Source organism: Artibeus jamaicensis, unplaced genomic scaffold (genome assembly GCF_021234435.1).
Source record: "Artibeus jamaicensis isolate MK-2021 breed Jamaican fruit bat unplaced genomic scaffold, CSHL_Jam_final contig_135, whole genome shotgun sequence".
NCBI classification, from domain to species: Eukaryota; Metazoa; Chordata; class Mammalia; order Chiroptera; family Phyllostomidae; genus Artibeus; species Artibeus jamaicensis.
Window position 1 is genome coordinate 925,643 of NW_026521267.1, and position 25,071 is coordinate 950,713.

The window sequence follows — 25,071 nt, forward strand, 5'->3', positions numbered from 1 at the left end:
GTGGTTTTGTTCACATGTTTCATTTATTCTCTTCCTCCTCCCCTCCTTGCAAAGAACTGCAGTTTGGAAACTTGAATAAAGGAAGTGGTTGACTGTGTTGCCTGTACATGTGAAGTTGAAGAGCTTCTGGTCAAAATGATTTTGCAAGAAACCACCACCACCACCTCCGGCCCTGTAACAAAGCAGGCAGCCACGCCCACCCACCCAGGCCTGGACAGTTTGCAGGGCCCCGCCCCACCATCCACAACCATGCTTCCTAGCTTCCCAGCAGCGAACAACCAGCACTGCCTTCCAGGCAGCCATGCAGCAGCCAGCCTGGGCATTGCTTGCCTTCTGCAGCCTCATCTTGAGCACTACGGTGGACCTGTCCCCAAGTAAGAGGGTCTCCCTCCCTTCTGCACCATCCCAAGATTGCCAGAGGGGGCCGGCATGCTATGAGCTCCTCCTCTCATTCTGGGGCGGGGTGGGGGTGAGGGATGGGGGGAGGGCGTCATCTATGAAAAACAGTCCTGGTTGGGCAATCCCAGCAGACCATGCAGTGGCAGGGCACCAAGGCCCTCAGTGCTGGTGGCTGCTGCCTTCCAGGGCTTCAGGAGTCTGAGTGCTGCTTGCAATCCAGGGAAGGTACTTCTGTTCCCTGCTGCTGCTCTGGGATCACCACAGTGGCCTGAGGACCTTCCTCACAAAGGGGGGATGGAGCACAGGAATGGGTGTGGTAAAGCAGTTTCTATCTTAGGGCTGGTCACTTCTGCCTGCTGGATGCTGTTCTGTGACTTGGCATTAGGGACCCTGTTGATCAGACATTGTCATGCTTCCTGCCAGGCTGGATGGAGGGGGAGGAAGGGAGACATAGCTTTTGTGTCTAGAAACTGAGGCACAGTTAGGATAGTTGACTTTCTCAAGTCACACTGCCAGTGAGCACCTGCCCCCAGACTCCTCCTACACCACCACCACCCCCACCTGCCCACACACACACTTGTGGGGCTGGAGATGCCTTTCCAGCACCAGAATCATAGGCCATGGATGCTGGTGAAGACCTAGAGGGCCCCTTTCCCACCTACTATAACCAATGAGGAAGCAGTGCCAGAGGGCTGACATGACCTGCCCAAATCCCACAGCCACTTCCCAGGGAGCAGGAGCAGTGCCTATGCAGTGGCTGGTTTCTGCCCTTCTCTCTCTTTGGAAAGGGGTTGGAGCCTAGCCACAGGGGTGTTCAGCCAGGACCAATGACCAGAGGACAGCCCTAGAGCCTCTTAGTCTGTGGAGGGGTCGCATCATCATGGTAACATTGTCTCAGGTCTCTGGACAATCTCAGGTGGGTGCTGCACTCAGACTATGAGGACAGGATACTCTACCTCAGCCCTCTCCTGCTGCTTTGTTCTTAGCTCACACAGTGAAGCTCTGAACACACACCCCCTCTTCCCAGCATGTCCTGTCCTGATTGGATGCCAGTGTCTTACTGTGCCCCACTAGTACCCCTAGGAGGGAACAAGCCAGGGGAAGAAATGAGGTTCTCAGACCTTAGTGAAAGGGATTCTGAGGATGTGACACCTGCCTTCTCAACTGTACTGAGATTTAATTATTTATATTTCTGCTTGCCTCAGCTTCCTACCCTAGCAAAGCAGGGACAATACCAGGATCGCATGGGGAATCCTTACCCAACTATTAGTGCCCTTTCACCAGAAGGATTACTGACCCTCTACTGGTATTTCATACTGAACAGAGCCCTCTCCAATACACTCCCCTGTTCACAGCTGCTCCTGCCTTTCCCTGCCAAAGCCATTCTTCACCAGCCTGGGCCATTCCTTGTTAGACCTGCTGTCTGCCACCAAGCCCCAGATGAAGGGTCCAGAGTCCACACTCACATACAGAGGGCCTTAAGACATGCAGACTCCCTGAGCCTAGCAGCTGTGGAGCCTGGAGCCTCCCTAGCATCAGCCTCATGACTCATGATCTGGGTAAATTAACCCATCCCTCTTAGGCCCTGGAGAGGTTTGACTGTGGTGGACATAGATGGCACTCTCACTGAGTTTGGGTGCTTGCAGTTGCCCACTCTAGCCCTGCTCCTGAGTCTGTTCAATCTTGGCAGCCCCCATGTCATACCACCCCACCCCATCCTACCCCAGTTTCAATCCTTTCAGGTGCTTTCCTCATTTGACAGATGAAGGCCTCCAAATGAGGAGCTTAAAGGCCCCTCTCTCTGGTGTGCAACAGCAATGGGAACTCAGCCCCAGGCTTAGTTGTCTCCTCCATCTACCCTCTCCCTAGCCCCGTGACTCCCACTACCTCCCCGTCACCTTCAGTGAACAAATTCCAGAGCCTTTCTGTGGTGGTGAGGAGGGGTTGACAGGGACCTATAAGGTGGCACCGTCTAGGCATCTGGCTTCTCCCTATGCCTAAGCACTAAACTGCACTAACCTAAATACAGAGCCCCCAGTAGCTCTTCCCCAACCCCAGCCCTGCAGAATTTAGGGAAAATGCAAAGCCCTTCTTTCTCAACCTGTTAGCTCTCCCAGGAAACTCTACTGGACCACCACAGCACACTCTGTTCCCTGCCACCCTATCCCCCAGCAAAGCTGGCAACAGTCAGTCCATCTTCTCATTTCAGGGCCAGCTGGGCAGGGGTCCAGCAGCCATCACTCCTTCCATATGCAAGGTCACATTAGTCCTCAGTTACCAGTACCAAGAGCTGGGAGCACCTATCACACCCAAAGACCACCTGCAGTAAAGAAGATACCACAATGCCCCCACATCCAGGGAAAGGGCCCTGGGAACTGCTGCAGGCTGTGTTTGGGCCTACTCTCTGTCTGCAGCTTGAAGGTTTTTTTTTCCAATAGAGGACATCAATTTGCTCTCAGGGACCCCCACTGTAGCCATATTGCATATTTGATCTAATACTCGATTATATTTACACTACTGCATACCATTTGTTGATAACATCTTTATCTGTAACATCTTGTATATTCTCACCACTACCCTGTGAGGTTGGTGCCATCATCATCCCCATTTAATAGATGAAGACATAAGAGCTTCAGAGAGGTTAAGCAGCTTGCTAAATGTTACACAACCAGTGAGAAGCAGAGCTGGGACTCAAACTCTGGGCATGTCCCAGTGAGTTAAGGCCAGGATTAATCAACATCCTATTTATGTAAGAGGAACACATGTACTCTCAAAAGAATTAAATCTATTCATTACACAAAGCCATCAGAGGAGCCCAAAAAGGGCTCCATGATGCTGGAAGGCTAAGCCTGAGCAGCCACCTGAAAGAAACCACCCCAGGTCACACAGAGAGGACACCAGCATGGACTGCAAGTATTTGACTCCTGAGTATTCAGGGGTTCTCTTCTCAGGTGTGGTCTTACATACTGGCATTCCCACTATCTCCCAAGCCACACCTAGAACACTCCTGAAAGAAGAGGGTGGTGGGGAACCCCAGCTTCCCAAGAACTCCCTTTGCAGGACAGTACAGAGAAAACAGGCCCAAGGGGATAGGAGCTCTCTTAAAAGGGTCTGGACTTCAATATGACTTCAGGATGTGGATACGTGGCCGGTGTCCCAGGTTCTAGTGCCCTGTACTGGACATAATCTAGTTTGTCTTAGTTTTTCAGAAAAGCAAATTAAGCGTTGTTTACCAAAAATATTCATTACTGGATTATTTTACCAGCTGGTCTTTGTCAGGAAGTCCTTGTCCCATGCCTCTTATGGACATTTGCCTATATATTCATGGTAACTCAAGGACAGATTATACCCTCTTTAATCTGCCTCGAAACAGTTAACTGTTGCTACAACTAACATTCTGGTTATTGATAGTGTCCCCAAGCTGTGGTATCACCTGTTCACCTGCAGATTTGATTGAAACTCTTAGTTGTTCAACATACACCAGCAGGCCTGTAAATGAAGTGCTCGGCTCACAAAGGCAGTACTCATGGGGGTGGCCTGCAGAGCCTGGCACACTAAAAGTAAATCCAGGTTGAGTGTCACAGTTCTGAAGTGGGTGTGGGGATGCAACAGGAACAAGGATGCTGGAGTAGGAACCATTTGTGATTTGTATAGAAAAATCACATTTTTAAGTGAAAAAAATAAGAGTGTTTCCTTGAATTTAGCTTTGCTTCCCATTCTGATAACCACAGAGAGAAGACCTCTGGTTATCTTTGATACATGGAAGGTTGGAGAGGACTAGGGTGACTGTACAGAGAGGATGGCCCAGGGGTCCACTGGTGCAGGCCTTGCACAGCCCGGAGCCTGAGGGGCACCCTTAGTTGTCTCAGTTTCTGCAGCAAGGCTGAGCTGTTCACAGGCATGTAGGGAAGGTCTGTATCTCCACACTATGTGGCTGGTTCCTACCCACATGTTGGGTCTCAGTGCCAACTCTCCAGGGCCTGTTCTGAGAACATTATCTGCACTGCTCCAGGCAGGAGTCCATACCCAGAGGCGAAAAGCTGGCTGCATCTTTTTTTCTTAGTCCTCATCCAAGAATGTATTTATTGATTTTTAGACAAGAGAAGAAGGGGAGGGGAGAGAGGGAGGAAAACATTGATCAGTTAGTTGCCTCTGGTTTGAACCTGCAACTTAGGTATGTGCCTTGACCAGTGATCAAACTTGCCATCTTCTGGGGCACTGGACAACACTCAACCAACTAAAGCCACCTGGCTAAGGCAGCTGGCTACATGCTGACGCCCTAAGGGCTGGAACACAACTGTCCTCTTCCAAGTACTTTAGCATTTTGTATCTGCACATTGTGCTTGTCCCTCCTATTATACTGTGTGCCCTGAGGGTGGCACCTGGGTCACAAGCACAGCATAATCTGCTCAGTGGCCAGACCAGTTTCTTGGTCATCCTGATGTCCTCTCCATGTCTCCAAACCCTACGGGAGAGAGATCCTGCTAGGGTGGGGATGCCTCTCCCTCAGCGGCACCTCCCCACCCCTGGATCTCCTGTCATTAGAATCATTATTTTCAAGACCAATCAAAGAGCAATTTATTTTCTGTGAGGAGTAGGGAGTACTTTCTGGAGTGTCCTGCTCCTGGACTGGTCTGGCAGAGCCATAGTGTGAAGCAAATTCCCTCATCTTCTCTCCTTTCTGGGTGCTTTCGACCTCCCTTCCCATGTGACTGTAGACGAGGCTGTGCGTGGCTCGGGTCCCCAGGGCCTAGTACAACACTGCATGTCCAAACCTTGGGCCTTGATGTATTTATTCTCTGTGCTGTTCTGGGAGGTGTAGAGGCAATGGGGGAGTCGTCCCTCATTTGGAAAAAGTTCACTTCTTTCCAACTGTGCACAGTTTGTCTCCAGTCCAGCATTGGTCCTTTGCAGAAGAATGTTTTGTTTCTTCGTACCAACCTGCTCCTCCCCCAATTGTCCTTTCAGTGCATGTCTCCCAGGCCATCACAGTCCTATTCCCACACTGAGTGCTGTCAGTTTTGCCTTCACACTCAGCTCTCTCTCCTCCTTACCTAGGCCATTTCCCACTACCACTTTCTCACTGGTCTCCTTGCCCTCAGCTCGCTCCCCTCAGCACTCTCTTTATTGGTTAGTCACCCTCCTAGAACCTGCCCAGCCCAGGTCTGCATGCTGCCTTCCTTCTTGTACTGTAGACTCCCTAGTATCAGAGTCATCTTTGCATTGTCCATAGCAGCCGCCAAAAAATACTTCTTGAATGACAAAAAGAAGAGCATGGTCTTTAGAATTAATCAAATCTAGATTTAAACCTACCTTGCTCTCCTCTGAGGCCCGTTTCCTCACTTGTAAGATGGAGATGCAAACACCACCCCTGCAGAGGTGTGAGAAGTGATTGCAAAGCAGGCTTCTTCTGCTCCCCCAGACTTCAGCTTCCCTGCGCAAACTACAAACTCCACTCCAGAGGACAGTAGACAAGGAGGGACTGACTCCTGTGTTAGGGCCCAGGGACCTCGCCATGTTGTCAACACCTGTTTTTCTTCCCTGAAGGGAAGTTTGGACCTCTGTGCTGTCTGTTTGGACCTCTGTGCTGTTTGTTTGGACCTCTGTGCTGACTTGAAACCAACACTTTTGGAAACATGTTAAATGAAAATAAAGCAATTTCAAAGTATTTCATAACTTTTTTGTAACTTGACCAAAATCATTTAGTAAGTAACATCACATTCATCTGAGGTTCAGCTTCACCTGACTTCACTTCATTGCTTTAATTCTGCTAAACTCAAACAAAATTAAATATAAGCCATTTTATTTAAAAAACAGATAACAGTGGCTAACCTAGAGATATTGAGAATGATTTCTAATATTTTTGTTAAACTGTTCTGTATTTTTCAAATTTCCTACCCCAAATAAGCAAGCTTATAATCAGAAAAAGCAACAAATGTAATTTTGCAAAAGCAATGAATATATTAATCCATAGTAAGGAATGGGAGAACATGTAATAATGGAAAATTTGAAAGAAAGGGACTTCTTTCTTTCTCTGCTGTGTAGACTTCAGTGATGAGTAGAAACCAAACTGTTTTCCAAAACAGTTTTTGATTACAACTGAAATCCACACCAATTTCCCTATGGTCAGTAAGCACAGGTACCCCAGGAATAGTCCTCCCAGCCATGTTAACATCAGCATGCAAGGGCATAAGAAGATCTCCATCACCACCTGAGTCAAAGCCAAGTGGAGAGACAGGGAAATAAAGGTTTCAGGACCTAACACAACCTGATCAACCTGCTCAACCTGCTCAAACTGCTCCTGTCATTTAAGGGACTGAAGCAGTTTTCATTGCTTCAGACACAACTGAAGGTTCAAGCCCAGCTTCTGTGAGGATGTCATTTAAAGGCTGAATTATTGCAAAGGATAATCTAGAGGACATCTGTAGGGGACAAAGCTCTGGGAAAACCTTGGATCTACAGATGGCAATAGTCCTCTGTTGGGAAAGGCCATGTCCTTTGGGCTGCTAAAGCATAGGGAGCCCTGAAGAGGAATCATGAACTTAGTCTTGACATTTGTGTTTGGCCCCAAGGAACCAGCTGGGGAAGCTCCACTGGCCAGGCAGAGACCACTTGGTCAGGCAGTGTGGGTCTTCCAGAGACAGTGGGACACCCCTCAGGGTAATGGAACTTACTCTCAGCCTCCTTCCACTGCAGCACCCACAGGGGAGAGGAGACTGTAGGTGGGCTGCACGGAGCCAGCTACACAGATGCCCAGCCATCCTACTTCTCAGTGGGTGTCTCAGGTGCATGCCATCTACTCAAGCACTCAGGTTTCACTGCCTAAATCCTAAGTTGGCAGTGGAAACAGCCTCCTCTTGGACCTCTTATTTTAAGTTGATGAGATCACTGACACCCTAGGCAAGACCTCCCCACTGAGCTGAGCTTCCGGCCCCCTCTTCTTACCAGTGTAACCCATGCTAGTCCCATGGGTTATATTCCAAAATGCTTTACCAACTCTAGCCCAGGACCATATGGACAGTCTGTTTCAGAGACCCTGTGCCCAGTAATAATGCTCCTTTCCCCCAACAAGGGCTCATTCCCTGGACTCTTTGGCACAGCCTTACAGGCAGGCCATAGCTAGCATACAGCTCCAAAGGGTACCATTCTGCCAGGCACAAATCTTCAAGTGGTTCAGGTTTACATTTCTCCTAGCCTTGCCAACCCACTGGCCATATCTAATCCCACCCCCAATACAAGGTAAAAGGTACTTCTCTCAGCCCTCTTCTGTCAGTCCTCATGAATGGGGTACTCCCTTAGAATAATGCTTCTCTATTAAAATTCCCAAGCTCTGCTGAATACATTCTTATGTTTTCCTCCCTAAGTTTTTATTTTTTTACTACCAGGGCATCACCTGGTACTTTGACTCCCCCAAAAGCCCAGTATTATATTCTCAGACAGACCATGTCTATAACCCAAATACACCTGGTTGTCTCCAATCTCAGCAAGACATGTCTGTGTGGAGAGAGGAGGGAGCACAGAGCAGCAGGAATCTCTAAACTGGAAGCTTGTCTGGTTAGCACTGCTGCTGCCCTCACACCACATTTCTACTTCCTATTGCTTGGGCACCTCTGCTGCATTCCTATACCTACTACCTCGGCAAAAATATAGTCCCTGTCTGCACCAGCCCAGATGGTAGTCACTGCCACCTGTGGCTACTATGCAGAGCATTTGATATCAACTGTGCCACCAAAATCTGAACTTTACATTTCATTTCATTTCATTTAGTTAATGGAATAAAATCATTGACTGGGTTAGTGCCAGCTTTGTGGGACAGCTCAGCTCTGGGTCATGTCTGGCATGCTAACATCTCAGGAAAATCTGGGGGAAAGTCTTAGTAAAGAGAAGCAGTTCACAGACCTAAAAACTCTCTTCCCACTCTCCTGATCCCCCAATTTATTTAGATCCCCCCCATATTTTTAAGTTTTTGTTATTTTGATACATAAGTAGTATATAACCATTGTAGTAAAATTGACAAATTCACCCATGAGCCCACAACACAGAAAAGGACATTTCTACTTATCACAATTCACACAGCTTGTGGGTTTTTTACATTTCTATTTTCTTCATAATAAAATCCAATGTTCTTAACCTAAGCACAATCACATCAAGCCAGCCTTGCCTCTCAGCATTTCTCCTTGTGCCCTCCTCGTTTCAGCCACTTGGTCCCCTGAGCCCTGAGACACCTCTGCCCATGGCCCACAGCTGGCTCTCAGGCCCTCCATTTGAATCTGTGCAGATGGTACAGCCAGACCCTACATCCCTACAAACAAACCCCTGCCTATTTATTTGTGGAACATGAGCTCCAGCAAACACAAGCTTGTGTGTCCCCTGCACCTTCAGGATGAGGAGGGCTCATCCCATGGAGGAGCTAAACAAAATAGTGAAGTCAGATTGTCCTTTTAGAGAGGGGCTTTTGGTCCACCTGGACTCTGCTGCTGTGGAAACCAGGAGAGGGGGATGTGGAGAGCAGAGAAGGGGTACCAGGTCCTTGGTTCTGCCTAGCTGTCAGAGGCAGAAGTATGTGATGGTAGGGGAAAACTCTCATGTTGCTTCTCCCATCTTTTATCCAAATATGGGCCTCCTCAGGACAGGAAGAGCATGGAAGGGTGGAAGAAATCCAGGCCTCCTGCTACCACATGCCAATTCCATAGAGGAGCTATGTGGGGTAAAGTAACTCAGGTCTGGCCCTGTCCTCAAAACAGTGCAGAAGAAAGCAGCATGAAAGCATCATGATGTGAAGAGTACCAGTTGCTATGGACCTGCCTGGGGAATGGGGTCCCCTGGGAGTGTGGCCTGGAAGCTGTGTAAGTTCTAACAAGTGTCCCTGAGGCAGAGGATAGCAGCAGCCTCCTTATAAGTGAGAAGGCAGGATCAGACTTTGGACACTTCCTCATGATCCACTTGTTGGGGACCAGCTGAGGGATCAGGGCCAGACATTGTCATTGAATACCAACTGGAGCAACTTCTCCTAAAACCCTGAGGCTGCATCATGTCCAGAGTCTCTTCCACCTTTAGATATGTTCAGATTTTCTTTAACACACATTGGAAATCCCCTGCGTTCTGAAGGAGGGTGTGGGAAGGACAGGAACTGCATCTTATCCATCATTGTACCACCCACCTTGCCTGGTCCACAGCTTTAAGTACAGGCAACCAGGGGATGCAAAAGAATTGCACTGTGGGGTGAAGGCTCGATGGGCTAGAGAGGGTGGACAGGAGAGTGGAGGGTGGATAGATGAGGGGAGGACGGACTGGTGAGAGGAGGGCAGATGAGCGAGGAACTAGACAGGCTAAGGTCCTGAGAAGGGGGCAGAGAAGAGCACTAAACACTAAGGTATGAGGCGTGACACTGGAACCTACTCTACTAACAGCAATGTTTTTGTCTGGTTATATTTCTTTCAGATTTTTGTTCCCAGACCTTTACCTCAGATCTGAAGCCAGGATTTCCCAAAACAATCAAGATCAATGACCCAGGAGTCCTCAAAGCAGCCAGACACAGTGTTGAAAGGTTCAACAACTACACAAATGACATCTTCTTGTTCAAGAAGTCCCATGTCAGCAGAGCTCTGGTCCAGGTGAGGTCTGGGTTCTGGAGCCCAGCATCTCAGGGCCATAAGGCCAGGCTGTAGTCTCCTATTCTACTGGAGGCCCACCTGTCTAGTGCCTTGACCATGAAAAACACAGACCAGACCCAGAGACTGACAGTAACAATCACAGTTAGTCCCAAAGCAGGCCAAACCAGTGTTATCGGAGTTTGGCACAAGATCCTGGAGCCATCTCTTACTGAAACCAAGTTCTCCTGGGTAGAGCTGCCAGGGGTAACACAGAAGGTAGAGGTAGAACTGGGACCAGAGATAGGCATGTTGAAGGCTGGGGGTGGGGAGAAACCAGCAGCTAGGCAATGGGAACTAAACTGATGAAGATGCTGACCCCTTGGAGGGGACTATTGCAGAGCCTGCCTAGGGCCCCACCCTTGCCTTATTCACCCTTTCACCAGAGCCACAGCCCCAAAAGACCTTATGAAATTCAATTCCTGGGACTTGTTCTCTCACATCAGAGATTTGACCAAGATGCACCCCCTTCCCACACGCAAACCCCTCCTCCTCGTCTTGCCTCAATGTCATACCCTGTGAAATTGTCACACAGATGGCTCAGTACTTTCCCTCTTAGAAATGACCCTACAGGGCAGAGCCAGGTCTTACTCATCTGTGTCTCAAAGAACACAGGGTCAGCCTGGGATATGGGATACAGAATGGTGACAAGGCACAATTAGGAGGTGGCTGCCTTGTAGTCTCTGCCACTAAAATTGGGGATACTGTACAGCCATTTAAAAAGAAGTTCCCAAATGTGGGAAACGGGCTTTGGACAAAATCTACACTTTCATGTAGGTGTGGTGTCGAGGGAAGGAGGAAAGATGCTGAAAGATTTTACACACTATTAATGGTTGGTTACCTTTGGGTCATAGAATTACAGGTGATTTTTATAATGTTCTTTACTTTTTGGCTTTTGCAAACCTTTTGAGAGCAGTGTATTTTTATGATTAGAAATGTGTCATGTAGAAAGCACTATGGTATGGGGATGGCTGTTACAAGGTTCTCCACGGGAACAGCTCAAGTGTCATCACTACAAGGACCCAGCCCCCAGGGACCGGGTGAGGCTGTGGCCTCCAGCAGGAACACAAGTACAATAAGCCCTGTGCCAAGTGCCTTTGGAGAGAGAAGTGCATTATCCCTCAGTGACGTTGAGGACTTTTATTTCACTTGGTACTTGGTAGGGCTGAGACTGAAAATTGCGGACATTTTCTCCAAACCCTCTGAGATCACAAATGAGGGAATGAACCAAATTGTTGCCACATCCGAGTGAAGATGGGTTATTTTGAAACTGAAAAATAAAATGCCCAGGAATGGTGAGGGGAGCCAGCAGATACCCTTGCTTGCACTCATGCCACATAAAGGCCACAGAGGGCAGGCAACAGTGAGTGCTTAAGGCATGAGCAGGGTATGGGGTAGCAGTTCAGGACTTCATCTTTGCCCTGGAGCCAGGGGAGCCCCAGGGCAACCCTAGTCTGTCACCCTCATAATGCCTGATGGAAAGTCCTGGGAAGAAAGGAGATGTCCTAAGACAGGACACAGAGTGTGCATTTTGCCCCCAGGACCAAGAGCTAAGTCCCTGAGCAGGAATGAGAAAATGAGTGAACAAAGGAGAGAAGAGGAAGGGTTCTGGGATCCAGTTACAGACTTTCTTCCCACTGAAGTTCAAATAAGTTCCACATTCCCTATCTACCACTCACCCCCTTTCCAGGACATAGACAAGTCCCATCAGGACATCTTCACCACCTATCTTCAAGCCACCTTCTGCTGTGGGAGTAGGTGCCATCCCTGCTGAGCCAAACCAGGCCCTGCCCTCTGCTCTCTTTAGACAGTGAAAGGCCTGAAATACATGCTGGATATGGAAACTGGCAGAACTACTTGCAAGAAGACCAAGCACCCCACTCTGGATGACTGTGACTTCCAGACCAACCACACCTTAAAGCTGGTAAAACAAAGGGGTCTCACCTCCTCAGACCCTTCACTGTTTCCCTAGCCCCACCCACTGTCCAGGGCTTTGAGAAAAAGTCCTTCATCCCATCTTTGGAGCCATGGTTCCAGATATCATAGCTGAAGTCAGTTTTCCCAGTATCTGACACTACCCAACAGACATGGAGGGGGCACTCCCCCCCAGCTTCACCCTAAGATGCACATCTATGTTCAGGGACAATGTATATATACACAGTAGAAAGCAAATGTGGCAAAGTAATAATTCATAAATACAGGCAAAAAGTATAAATCCTTAAATTATTCTTTCAATGTTTCTATAGGTTTAACATTTTTTAAGTATATTTTTTGCTTATGCTATTACAGTTGTCACATTTCCTCCCCTTATAGTCCCCTCCACCCCACACACCTGCTCCCACAGGCATTTCCCCCCACCTTAGTTCACGTCCATGGGTCCCACATATAAGTTCTTTGGCTTCTACATTTCCAATACTATTCTTAACCTCCCTGTCTATTTTATACCTACCATTTATGGTTCTTATTCCCTGTAACTTTCCCCTCACTACTCCCTCCCTTTCCCAGCTGATAACCCTCCATGTGATCTCCATTTCTGTGATTCTGTTCCTGTCGTAATTGTTTGCTTAGTTCGTTTTTCTTCTTTTTAGGTTTGGTTGTTGATAGTTGTGAGTTCATTATCATGTTCATATTTTTTATCTTATTCTTCTTTTTAGATAAGTCCCTTTAACATTTCATATGATAAGGGCTCAGTGATGTGAACTCCTTTAACTTGACCTTATCTGAGAAGCACTTTATCTGCCCTTCCATTCTAAATGATAGCTTTGCTGGATGTAGTAATCTTGGATGTATGTCCTTCCCTTTCATGACCTGGATTACTTCTTTCCAGCCCCTTCTCACCTACAAGGTTTCGTTTGAGAAATCAGCTGAAAGTCTAATGGGGACTTCTTTGTAGGCAACTGTCTCCTTTTCTCTTGCTGCTTTTAAGATTCTCTCATCATCTTTCATCTTGGGTAATGTAATTATGATGTGTCTTGGTGTTTTCCTCCTTGGGTCCAACTTCTTTGGGACTCTCTGAGCTTCCTGGAAGTCTATTTCCTTTGCCAGATTGGGGAAGTTCTTCATTATTTTGTCAAATAAATTTTCAATTTCTTGTTCTTCCTCTTCTCCTTCTGGCACCCCTATGATTTGGATGTTGGAACATTTAAAGTTGTCCTGAAGTTCCTAAGTCTCTCTCTTTTTTGAATTCTTGTTTTTTCATTCTATTGTGGTTGAATGTTTATTTCTTCCTTCTGGTCCAAATCATTGATTTGAGCCCCGGTTTCCTTCCTGTCACTGCTGGTTCCCTGTACATTTCCCTTTATTTCACTTTTCAGTCCACTTTTTCCTCTACTTTGTGACTTAGCCAATCCTGTAAACATCCTGATTACCAGTGTTTTGAACTCTGCATCTGGATAGGTTGACTATCTCTTTATCACTTAGTTGTATTTTTTTCTGAAACTTTGATCTGTTCTTTTATTGGGCCTTTTTTTTTTTTTTGGTCTGGGCATGCCTGTGATGCAGTAATGGGTGGAGCCTTATTAGGTATTCCTCACAGAAGGGCAACCCAGGTCACTGCACTGTAGCATTGTATGTGGGGGAGGGATCCAAGAAGGAACAAAATGCCACTTGTTCAGCTATGCCAGATTTCAGTCACTGCCTCCATTAACCACAAGCAAATGGGGCCCTTCTGGTGCTGATTCCCAAGTGAGTGGTTTTGTGTACATTCTAGGACCCTGTGGGTCTCTCCAGTGAACTTTCCTGTGAGGCTAGGAGTTTCTCCTGCCACCTCAAGCCCCATAGATTTTTTATGTCAGAGGTTTTGAGGGTACATTTCTCCACACTGGAGCCCTGGGTTGCATGGTCTGTCTCACTACCCAGTTGTTCCTCTGGTTTATCTGTGTGCAAATGTGGGACCACCCCCCTGGTCTTCCAGCTGCTGCCTTGCCTCGAGTCCTCTCTGTCATTGCTGTCCATCTCTGCCTCTCCTACTGGTCTGGATGAATTTTTCTTCTTTTACTTCTTCATTGTCAGACTTCCATACAGTTCAACTTTCTGTCAGTTCTTACTGTTTTGTCTTTAAACTTGATGTTGTCCTTCTTTTGGTGGTGCAAGGAGGCAAAGTGTTATCTACCTAAGCCTCCATCTTGACTGGAAGTCTCTAAATTTTTTAAAATAAAATCTCAGGGCAAGGATAACATTTCTCAATAAGGAAAATGCTCACATGCATGCACACACATGTGTGCAAAACACACAGATACAGCCCACAGGCAGCAGCACAGGAAACTGTGGAGTGGGCAGCCTCTTTAGGGAGGGAGGCTTTTGTGACAGGTAGCACAATTCTTAGGGTATCCTTCTTTGTTCCAGACTCTCTGTTGTTACTCTGAAGTTTGGGTCATCCCCTGCCTCCAGAAGTTCAAGGTGCCCATTCTCAATTGGCACTGATTTCCACCTCTCCACAATACTACAGCTACTGTCACTCTTGAAATAGTATATTCCGGCAAGCAGAATAGAAGTATCTGTGGGTTCATTACAGAGTAGCTGGGATGGAAGAATGACTGTACTACAGTTAAATTAAATACTTGATATTCTCTTCTAGACTGAATCCTCCAATGGGAATGTTTCGGGTTCTCAATCCCCGAGGGATCCCCTCCCACCCAATTACCAGTGGCCCTGATTATTTCATGGTCCCAGGTCTCGGATGAAAGCCCAGAGATCTATCTATCCTTTTGTTCAGTTCTATAACTGTAGATGCTCTGTAGCACTAAATCTGCTACAGAGCATCTTGACCTTTCAAGGATGATAAAAGTTATAAATAAATGTGAATAAAGAACTGACCTTCTCAGAGCAATGGCTGTTGTTTTTACCTGTTAAAGGGAGACTCAGGAGGTGAGCATTCAGGAGCCCCCCTCAGTGCTCTGAGCAAACTAACTCCATAAAGCACCCCAGCCATTAGCTGATGGCTACAATGTACTAGAGACCAAAGCAGCCAGATACAGGCCAGCCTGTGTCCATATCATGAACTGGCAGGATAGATGGCAACCCACAGACAGCTTTCACCCTCCAGCTGTGCTTTCTTCTGACTGGGAGCATCCATTAAATTCTCTCCATTGCCTTTGAGGCTCAGCCTATGCACAGCTGTACTTGGACAAGTGAGGTAGGATAAAGCACTGAGATAACAACCCATAGAGACCCACCAAAGAGTGGGAGTACCATACTCCACATACAGCCCCATCCAAGAGGAGCATACTCCATACATACCCACCCAGGAGAGGGAAGACAAGGTCAAGGGTAGACATACTGCACTTGGGGCAAAGGGGAAGGAGAACACCCAACATCTTTGTAAAAGACTGGCCTTGTGCTTGCACTGGAAGCTGTGTTAAGGCTAGACCATACAGCAGAGCCCAGGAGTTGCACCAGTAAGCCTGATGCAAATGCAGGGGCACCTCACTTTGGAATTCTTCCTCTCCAGACCCTCTGCCAACTATGGATTAGTACAAAATATATTGTTTGACTTTAGAAAATATGGACCTAATAATTCACAGGAAAGATAAAATTTGCATTAAATTTGTATGGCAATTTAGCACACTGTCATAAACTTGATCAATGTCAATAACTAAAATGAATGACCCTCAGCTTCCTTCAGTGATGACAGTAAAACTATAACTCCAAATCCCCACATATTTTTGGTGTTTTGACTTACCTCCTTCTGGTCATTTAATTCAAGGACAGTGGTGGCAACTATGCCACAGGACATTTAATTTATCTTACAATTCTGAAGGCATCTGAAGGCAACCCTTTCATAAAGATTAATGAGTTCACTGAGCTGTTGACACATTAATAAGACAGCAGGAACACCAACACCAGGAGTGTAAGCAAGACAGGCTTCAGGACACGGTTCAAGGGGTCTTTCATAATTTATGCAAGATACAGCAGCAAATGAAGAGAGGATCCCAGTTTCTGAGCTCCTAGTCAGTTTTCATTTACATTTAAATACAGGCCAGAGTTCATCAAGGCCAAGTCTATCCTAAAAATTACTTAGACCTCCAGATAGCTCCCACCTCCACTGGCTTTACATGCAATGTCAGAAATGAAAATGTATATCTGTGGAGAACCACCTGGCCTGGTATTGGGGACTGCAGCCCTGTGAAAAACAGGCCCTGAAAGGGGCCAGTAAGTCTCCCTGGAAAACCAGGAAACACAAGAGGCAGACAAGACCCAATATGGGCACAGAAGTTCCCATAGGTAATCAGGCCTAAAGAATGCATTATTTCCTCTGAAGAGAGGAAAAATTATTTCCTGCTAAGAATGTCTCTGGGTTAATGTATACCAGATATTTAGGTTCAAAACAGAGGATGGTCTTGCCCTCCCAACTTTGTGGCCATCTGGTGTCTTTCTGTCTAGCAGACTCTGACCTGAGGAAGATCTCTGTGTTTCCTCAATTGTTATCTATAGGGAATATCTGTTTTCTATTAACTACAGCCTTTGGGCATTGATTGATGAGTTTTGCATGCATATTGTATACCCCTGCACATACCAATCCCAATAAATGCCTCAAGAGAAGAGACATTGGGGCTCTTCTCCACTGAGAGATTAACCAGCCTTTTCTCCCCAAGCAGATCATATTTTGGTAGTCTCATTCCATCTGAGACTCCGAAGGACATCATGGGATGGTGTCTCCCACACACATGCAGCTATGGGAGAGAACAGCCTCATAGAACACCTGCTTGGGGCCGCATATGAACCCCCTCCCACCCAGTCCTGCATGTCCTCTGTCCAGCCAGGAGAAGGGAGGAGGAAACTTCAAATCCCGATCTCAAAACTCTCAGGTCTGAACTCTAACCTATACCCACAATTTTAAAAACATCACTTGGGGCCAGGTATTTACTGCCTCCTATACAGTTAACAAAGAGAAGTCTTAGAACTATGGCAAATCAGCCACCAAAGAAGCTAGTTGACTGGTTGCCCCCAACCTCAGGCTTCTGCAAACCTTCCCTCCATGAGGGCCTCAGGGCCTGAATTCCAGGTAGAAAAGGCTCTATTTTATAATGCTTCCATAGTTCTATCATCCCCAATCCCAATCTGTTTTATGTAGTGTATGTACCTCACAGAAGTAAATGCTTGTCTTCAAACAACTCTTAAACCTGCCATGGTAACACCAGAAGGAAAGGGGCTGGGTGGTGAGCCAGTATGAAGCTACCCTAAAATCCAGAAGCCAGCAGCTGGCATACCTTTGACTGCTGCAGAGATATGTACACCAACCAAACCATTGTAGATATTTTACTCCAACTTTCTGTGGAGCAAGCCCCACAGGCAATGTATGTAGTAACTGTCTCAGATCAACCACTTTTTTCATCATCATAACTCTGATTGCTATAAGAAATTGTTTTCTCTAGACTCAGCACACCAAAGCTCCACCTGAGAAGGAACTGCCAGAGCCCTGCAGTGTGTTCCAACAGATGAAACCAAACACCCATGAGGAGACAGGATACCTTACTGCAGGTGTTAGATGTCAACAAGTGATGAACTCAAGTCCTGCACTGCCAACCAAATTCTACCTGTTTTTTTTTTAACTCATCAGCTTTACTCTGACTCAGAGGGAAAGCTATGCCATCATCTAATGTTATTGCCATGAAGAAAATGTAATATATCCATGATTCTAAGAACATAACTGTGACCAAAAAGAAGGAACACTTTCTCAAACTTGAACAAACCAACAAAACCATCAAAATTCTAACAGATAGTCCTGTTCTAACTGTTTTAAGCTGTGAGCCTCCACACCTCCTTACTGATTGCATGGAGACTCTCTCCTGCCCTTGGCTGCAGACATTCATACAGCTGAGGCCCTCTTAAGGTTGCAGATGGGCCCAGACAGCAAGGAATGCCTCACCACTACCTATGGAGACCACCTGTGAAACTTTAAACCACAATGATGCCCAGGGCACACCAGAGTTGGGCATCCTAGAACACCACCCTACCTCATTCTCTATCTCTTTGCATCATTAAAACGTCAGAGTATATGAAAACACTTTCAAAACTGTAGACCATTCTGCAAGTGTATACTGATGATAAAAATATCAAAGTGGGACCTCTATCCCATAAAAAGCAATAAATGAATAATTTTTCTAAAGATTTTATTTATTTTTAGAGAAGAAAAGGAAGGGAGAAAGAGAGGGAGAGAAACATCAATGTGTGGTTGCCTCTTGAGCACCCCATAGTGGGGGTCTGGCCTGCAACCCAGGCATGTACTCTTACTGGAAATCAAGCCAGTGACCCTTTCGTTCACAGCCCAGGGCTCAATCCACTAACCCACACCAGCCAGGGCAAGCAATAACTGAATCTTCATGGAGTTTTTATAACAGATAATAAAGAAACCCAGAGTAAACAAACAACTTGAGTTAATTTTAAAACCATGTTAGTAATTCACATTACAGCAAATCTATTTTATATTTACCATAAAAGCCTACCATATATTTAAACCTAGTAAGGCTGTATTTTACATGTGACCATGGAAAACTAACAAACAAAATGCAGAAAATGATACTTTGGGATAGAAAATGAACATCTGAGTCAAATAAAGACTTCTCTGCTGAAAACTGATAAAAGCAACTTGTCAGCTTCTTTGTAATGATAAAACTTCAGCACTAAACGCAAAGCCCTACCTTCTCGGTCAAGGAGTTGACTTATTTAGGACCAGCACATTTAAATTGATTTTTTTCGGCAGAATCATGGGGTTTTTATCCTAGTATTCTTATATGTGTAATATATGGGAAACATTACCTATTAAAATATTTAATAATCATTACCCTATTTTCTTTCCTATAAAGTTACATAAATAATACGAGGTGATTTATCTGAGACAATATGGGATGCATCAACTAGACTATTTCACTATTGCTAAACATAAAGCCAGCCTGACTAAGGCGACACAAGATGAGCTCACAACTAGCTTCCAGGCTACCTTCTCCCAAAATGGGGCTGACCAGCACAAGGGGTTCAGGGCCAGGGGCTGCAGATTAAAAAAAAAAAGCAGGGGCTGAAAGCAAGATAGTGGGACAAGACACAAAGGTTCAAATTTTGCCACAGTTCTCAATACTCTTTGAATTTTAGAATCATTACCTATTTTAAAAAATTTTAATTGAAGAATCCATCAAGAAGACATACACATTGTGAATGTACATTCATCCAACAAAAGAGCATCCAAATATATAAAGAAAATCTTGGAGGACTTCAAGAAAGATATTGACAGCAACACAATTATACTAGGGGATTTTAACACTCCACTGTAAAAAATAAATAAAACTTCCAAACAAAATATCAACAAAGATATTGCAACACTGAACAATGTCCTAATCAAATGGACATAACTGATATATATAGAGAGAGAGCCCTTCATCCCCCAAAAAGTTAAATACACATTCTTTTCAAATGCACATGGAACATTTTCAAAGACAGACCACGTGACAGGACGCAAAAAGAGCCTCAACAAATTCAAGAAAATTGAAATCATACTAAGCATTTTCTCTGACCACAAGGGACTGAAATTGGAAACCAACACCAAATGAAAAAACCTGAAACACCCAAAATCATGGAGATTGAATGGCATGGTATTAAACAACAAATGGGTCAAGATGAAATTAAGGAAGAAATAAAAAAGTTTCTGGAAACAAATGAAAATGAACTCACAACAACCCAAAACTTATGGGACACACCCAAGGCAGTCCTGAGAGGGAAGTTCATAGCAATACAGGCCTATCTAAAAAAGATAGAAACATTTCAAACAAACAACCTAACCCCACACCTACAAAAACTCGAGGAACAACAACAAAGACAGCCCAGAACAAGTAGAAGGAAGGAAATAACTAAGATCAGAGCGGAATTAAATTACATAGAAACTAAAAGCAAAATTGTAAGGATCAATGAATCCAGGAGTTGGTTTTTTGAAAAGATAAACAAAATCAACAAGCCATTAAGTAGGCTCACAAAGAAAAGAGAGGATCCAAATAAACACAATCAGAAATGAAAGAGGAGATATTACAACTGACACCACAGAAATACACAAGATTGTAAGAATTACTACTAAGAACTGTATGCCAAGAAATTTGAAAACCTAGATGAATTGGACAAATTTCTAGAAAAATATAATTTTCCAAAACTCAGCAAAAAAGAAGCAGAAAGCCTGAAGAGACCAATTAACAGGTGACAAAATTGAAGCAGTAATCGAAAACCTCCCAACACCCAAAAGCCCTGGACCACATGGTTCCACAGAATTTTACAAAGCATTTAAGGAAGAGCTAACTCCTATCCTTCACAAATTATTCCACAAAATTCGAGGTGGAAGACTCCCAAGCTCTTTTTATGAAACCAGCATCATTCTAATCCCAAAACCAGATAAAGACACAAGAAAGAAAGAAAACTTAGGCCAATATAACTCATGAGCATAGATGCTAAAATCTTCAACAAAATACTGGCAAACTTCATGCAGCAATATATTAAAAAGATTGGACTTCCGCCAAGATGGAGGAGGCATAGGTGGAGATGCCGTGCTTTCTCACACAACCAAGTTTAGAGACAACAAAACATTAGTAACTGAAAACACAGCCAGAACACAGAAAATTGAACTTTTCGGAAGTCTGATAACAATGAATGCTTCAGCCTGACTGGTAAGAGGGGCGAAACCAGCAGCTGGCGGAGCGGAGTTGCACAAGAAAACTGGGTCAGATGGTCTCAGGTGTCGATCCCAGGTGTGGGGTTGCAAAGGGCCGACCCAGTGAGCAACCCACAGATCTGGCCAGGATGCAGGGCGGTGCATTGACTATGGTGCCGCAATACTTCGCAGATAGACCAGCGAGGGAGTGTGCAGTGAGATAGGACCAAGCGGGCCCCAGCGTGACCCAGCGGCAGGCAGCAGCAGAGAGGACCGCCATTTCCCCGCTCTCACTCTGCCCCCACATATAGCGTCACAACCCAGCGACCTCGCCCTGGTGCCCCCACCCCACCCCTAAGGCTCCACTCCTCATACTTAACGGGCTCGAACAGACCAAAAATGACTCAAGATCATCTCAAAGCTCCAGAGCCCATAACTCTAAGTGATGAAGAAATAGCCAAACTTTCAGATGCACAGTTCAAAACACTGGTCATCAGGATGCTCACAGAACTGGTTGATTTTAGTCACAAATTAGAGGAACATATGAAGGCTAAACTAATTGAAATGAAGGGAACTGCATAGGAAACCAATAGTGATAAAAAGGAAACTGGGTCTCAAATCAAGGGAGTGAACCAGAAGGAAGGAAAAAATGACCGAACAGGAAAATATGGAGAAACAAAAATTCAAAAAAATGAGGAGAGACTTAGGAACCTCCAGGACATCATCAAATGCTCCAACATCCAAATTATAGGGGTACCAGAAAGGGTAAAGGAACAGCCACCAGTGGAAAACTTATTTGAACAAATAATAAAAGAGAATTTCCCCAATGTGGCAAAGGAAATAGACTTCCAGGAAATCCAGGAAGCTCAGAGAGTCCCAAAGAAGTTGCACCCAAGAAGAAACACACCAAGGCACATCATCATTACATTAGCCAAGATTCAAATGAAGGAGAGAATCCTAGAAGCAGCAAGAGATAAGGGGACAGTCACCTACAAAGGAGTTCCCATCCGACTGTCAGCAGATTTCTCAAAAAAGACCTTACAGGCAAGAAGGGGCTGGAAAGAGATATTCCAAGTCATGAAATCCAAAGACCTACAACCAAGATTGCTCTATCCAGCAAAACTTTCATTTAGAATGGAAGGAAAGATAAAGTGCTTCTCAGATAAGATCAAATTCAAGGAGTTCATCATCACCAAGCCCTTATTATATGAAATGTTAAAGGGACTTACCTAAGAAAAAGAAGTTAAAAAAGATGAACAGTGAAAGGACAGCAAACTCACAGTTATTAACGACCACATCTAAAACAAAAGCAAACTAAAAGGAGAGCTAGATCAGGAGTGGAAACATAGAAATGAAGATCTCATGGAAGGTTAGCAACAGGGGAGTGGGAGAAGGAGAAGGTACAGAAAATAAGTAGCATACATGGTAGGTAGAAAATAGATAGGGAGAGGGCAAGAATAGTATGGGAAATATAGAATCTAAAGAACTTGAGATACATGGACATGAACTAAAGGGGGGAAATTGTGGGGGGTGCAGGGTAGAGGGGGGAGGGGGGAATAGAAAAACTGTAATGGCATAATCAATATAATAAAAATTAAAAATATATATATATTAAAAAGATCATACACCATGACCAAGTGGGATGCATCCCAGGGATGCAAGGATGGTACAATATTTGCAAATCAATAAATGAAATACATCACATGAACAAAAGGAAAGACAAAAATCACATGATCATATCAATAGATATGGGTGGAGAATAGTGGGGGGGAAATGCAGATAGCTCTACTTGAACAATAAAGTTTAAAAAACAAAGTAAAATATTGTTTTTGTCAAATTCTTTATAAACTATCCCAGTGAGCCCTGACTGGTATAGATCAGTGGACTGGGCATCATTCTGCAGAGCAAAAGGCTGCTGGTTCGATTCCCAGTCTAGGGCACATGCCTAGGTTGCGGGTTGGCCCCTGGTTGGGGCACATACAAGATATAACTGAATGAGGTTTTTCTCTCACACCCACATTTCTTTCCGTCTCCCTCCCTTCCCCTCTATCTAAAAATAAATAAATAAAATCTTTAAAAATGAATCTTGAAAAAAATGTAACTATCCTAGAGGCACAACCTGTTTTCAGGACAGAATAGAAACAGACCTATTTTGTAGGTTAGAAAACAAGAAAGCGGTACAATATCAACTTGTTCAAGAATGAATTTATTCTGGGAGGCAGCAATGGAAGAGGCTGAGCCTGGCTGCTACCTCATGAGAGGTCCTAAGCAAATCGGATGAACTGCCTGTCCCTGAAATAAGGTCCTAGCCAAAACAATTCCCATATCAACAATGGATGGAATCAAATTTCTGTCACTGTTAAAATAATTACATTTAAAGTAGAGAGGAAACTCCTTGGCAACATCATCAAAAAAGACTAATTCACATAAAAGTTTAATTATCATCATTTCATGGGTCTCCCTAACAAAATTACGGCCAGCATGTAGACATACAGCAACTTTCAGGCTTGTAACAGTCAAGTGAATATGACATTAACACGTGTACTATTCACATCTGTGGATCTAGAGGTGAGGAACAACGTGTGTAAACAGGACTGCCCTCAATTCACCCAGCTGCTGGGTCTTTCAATTTGGGTGGTAGGTTGTTCAGAGAAAAACCTAGTAAGTCCTGTTGGAGCTGTTGAAATCAATATGCTTTTCCTATGCACTTACTCAGGTCCTTCCTTACCTTTATATAATTGATGGGACTCGGGAGTTTTAACAAAAACCCTGTTAGGAGCCAGAGTAGGATGGAGGGTGGGAGCAATGGAAAGGAAATCCCAGGGATCAAGGAAATCCCAAGTCCCACACAACTCTGGAGAATGCAGAGCTAACATCAGTGCTGGCATAGCTCCACCCATTGGCCTCCATGCACTTTTGCTCTGAGCAACCCTTGCCCTTCCTGTGCTTCTCCCTGTAAGATAGGCATTACCCTGTTTTATAATAAAGACATTGAGGCTGACAGGACAGAGTCAGTAGCTAAAACAAGATCCAGAGACAACTCATCTACTGCTCTATCCACCAAAGCCTAAGGCTTGCTCAAAGTACATGATGTCCCTTAAGTCCCAGAAAATTTACTATACTTAGGATTTTTTAAGAGAAAATAGCTTTACATGAACTTATCTTCCAATGGCAGATGTTATGCCTCTCTTTACATGAGAAGTCAAGCCCAGGTGAGGGCTGTCGTACAGGGGCCCATATGTCTACAGGGTCACACCACACTTCCAAGGACCAGTACCACAGGTGAAAAGGGCTGTGGCCATGGTGTACTAAATCAGGTGTGGTGCCCAGTGTGGTGACTCCTGGCAGAGCCATGATCACGGCAGCAATCAGGACAGCTAGACAGACTGAAGGCTGAGTCTGCCAAGAAAGGGGGCCTTGAAGGAGCCCAGGTATAGGTGCCCATCATGTTCATGCACTTCACTGACGTAGATGGCCGCTTGCCCATCCGGATCATGCAGGCTTCTCCAGAAGGCCCCACTGTCGCTGAGTTCTAGGACGAGGCTATACCATGGCAGAAACTTCATCACCATCTCCTGACTAAACAGCTGGAAGGGAAGCACAATGGGAAAAGAGTTTATCTTCTGACTAAGAGACTGTAAGTAGGTCCAACCTTTTAAAAACAAGACAACAGGCCCATAATGAAATAGCTGACAGTAAGCTCCACATCTCCAAACCAAGAGTAAACTTATAGTTTAGGCTCTCCCACAAATGAAATCTTGAGCCAGTCAATCAGAATCCCCCATTAGCACTAGTTAGGTACTCTGTCTAGTAGACCCCTGCTGTCCTCTAAAGGAAAGTGCTCTTGCAATTACCAACCTGATTTTTACTTAGTATGACATATTTGTTCCTGCTCCCTTCTGCCTGTCAAAGTCCCTCATTTTGTACAATTCCTTGGAGCTCCTTTCTGTCTCTGAGACTGGATCCTGCCTGGTGCATGAATCATTGAATAAAGCCATTAAGCTCTTTAAAATTTACTCAACTGAATTTAATTTTTAAAACACCCCACAGCCCCTCACCATTTGGAAAGGGCTCAGCTCCTCTAGTGAAAGGGAAGCCATATAGGGCAGAGCTAGGGATAAACCAGCTCCCTATTCCTAGCACAGGGCCTGTCCCACAGCAGGTCTAAGTCCCACCTCCTATGTAGATCAAGCAAAGGCGCCTCCTGTCACTTACATACAAGAGGCAAGGCTAACCAAGCACAACGACAGAGGCTGTCTGACAGTTCTTATGTGATACCCACCAAACTTGCCACATAGGTACCTCTCTGGATGACCTGGTTGAACACAGAGAAGCACAAATCACATCCAAGGAAGACATGACATGAGGCCAAGGTCTAGAGTGACATCAACCCCAAAA

General features: G+C 45.2%; 2 protein-coding genes across 4 annotated transcripts in view; one reads left to right on the forward strand and one right to left on the reverse strand.

The window, feature by feature from the left end:
* The first annotated feature begins 253 nt into the window (after positions 1–253).
* CST7 (cystatin F) lies at positions 254–14,864 on the forward strand. Its single transcript, XM_037167003.2, has 4 exons — positions 254–374; positions 9,841–10,013; positions 11,857–11,973; positions 14,626–14,864. Exons 1-4 carry the CDS (start codon positions 302–304, stop codon positions 14,701–14,703), a joined length of 441 nt encoding a protein of 146 aa, XP_037022898.2. The 5' UTR covers positions 254–301; the 3' UTR covers positions 14,704–14,864.
* Positions 14,865–19,146: 4,282 nt separating this feature from the next.
* Positions 19,147–25,071, reverse strand: part of APMAP (adipocyte plasma membrane associated protein) — a 62,455-nt gene continuing 56,530 nt past the window's right edge. For all 3 annotated transcript variants that reach the window (XM_053667227.1, XM_053667218.1, XM_053667216.1), the window contains one exon: positions 19,147–24,260. In XM_053667227.1, the coding sequence (XP_053523202.1) occupies positions 24,051–24,260 (210 nt within the window). In that variant the 3' untranslated portion in view covers positions 19,147–24,050. The remainder of the gene's footprint in view (positions 24,261–25,071) is intronic.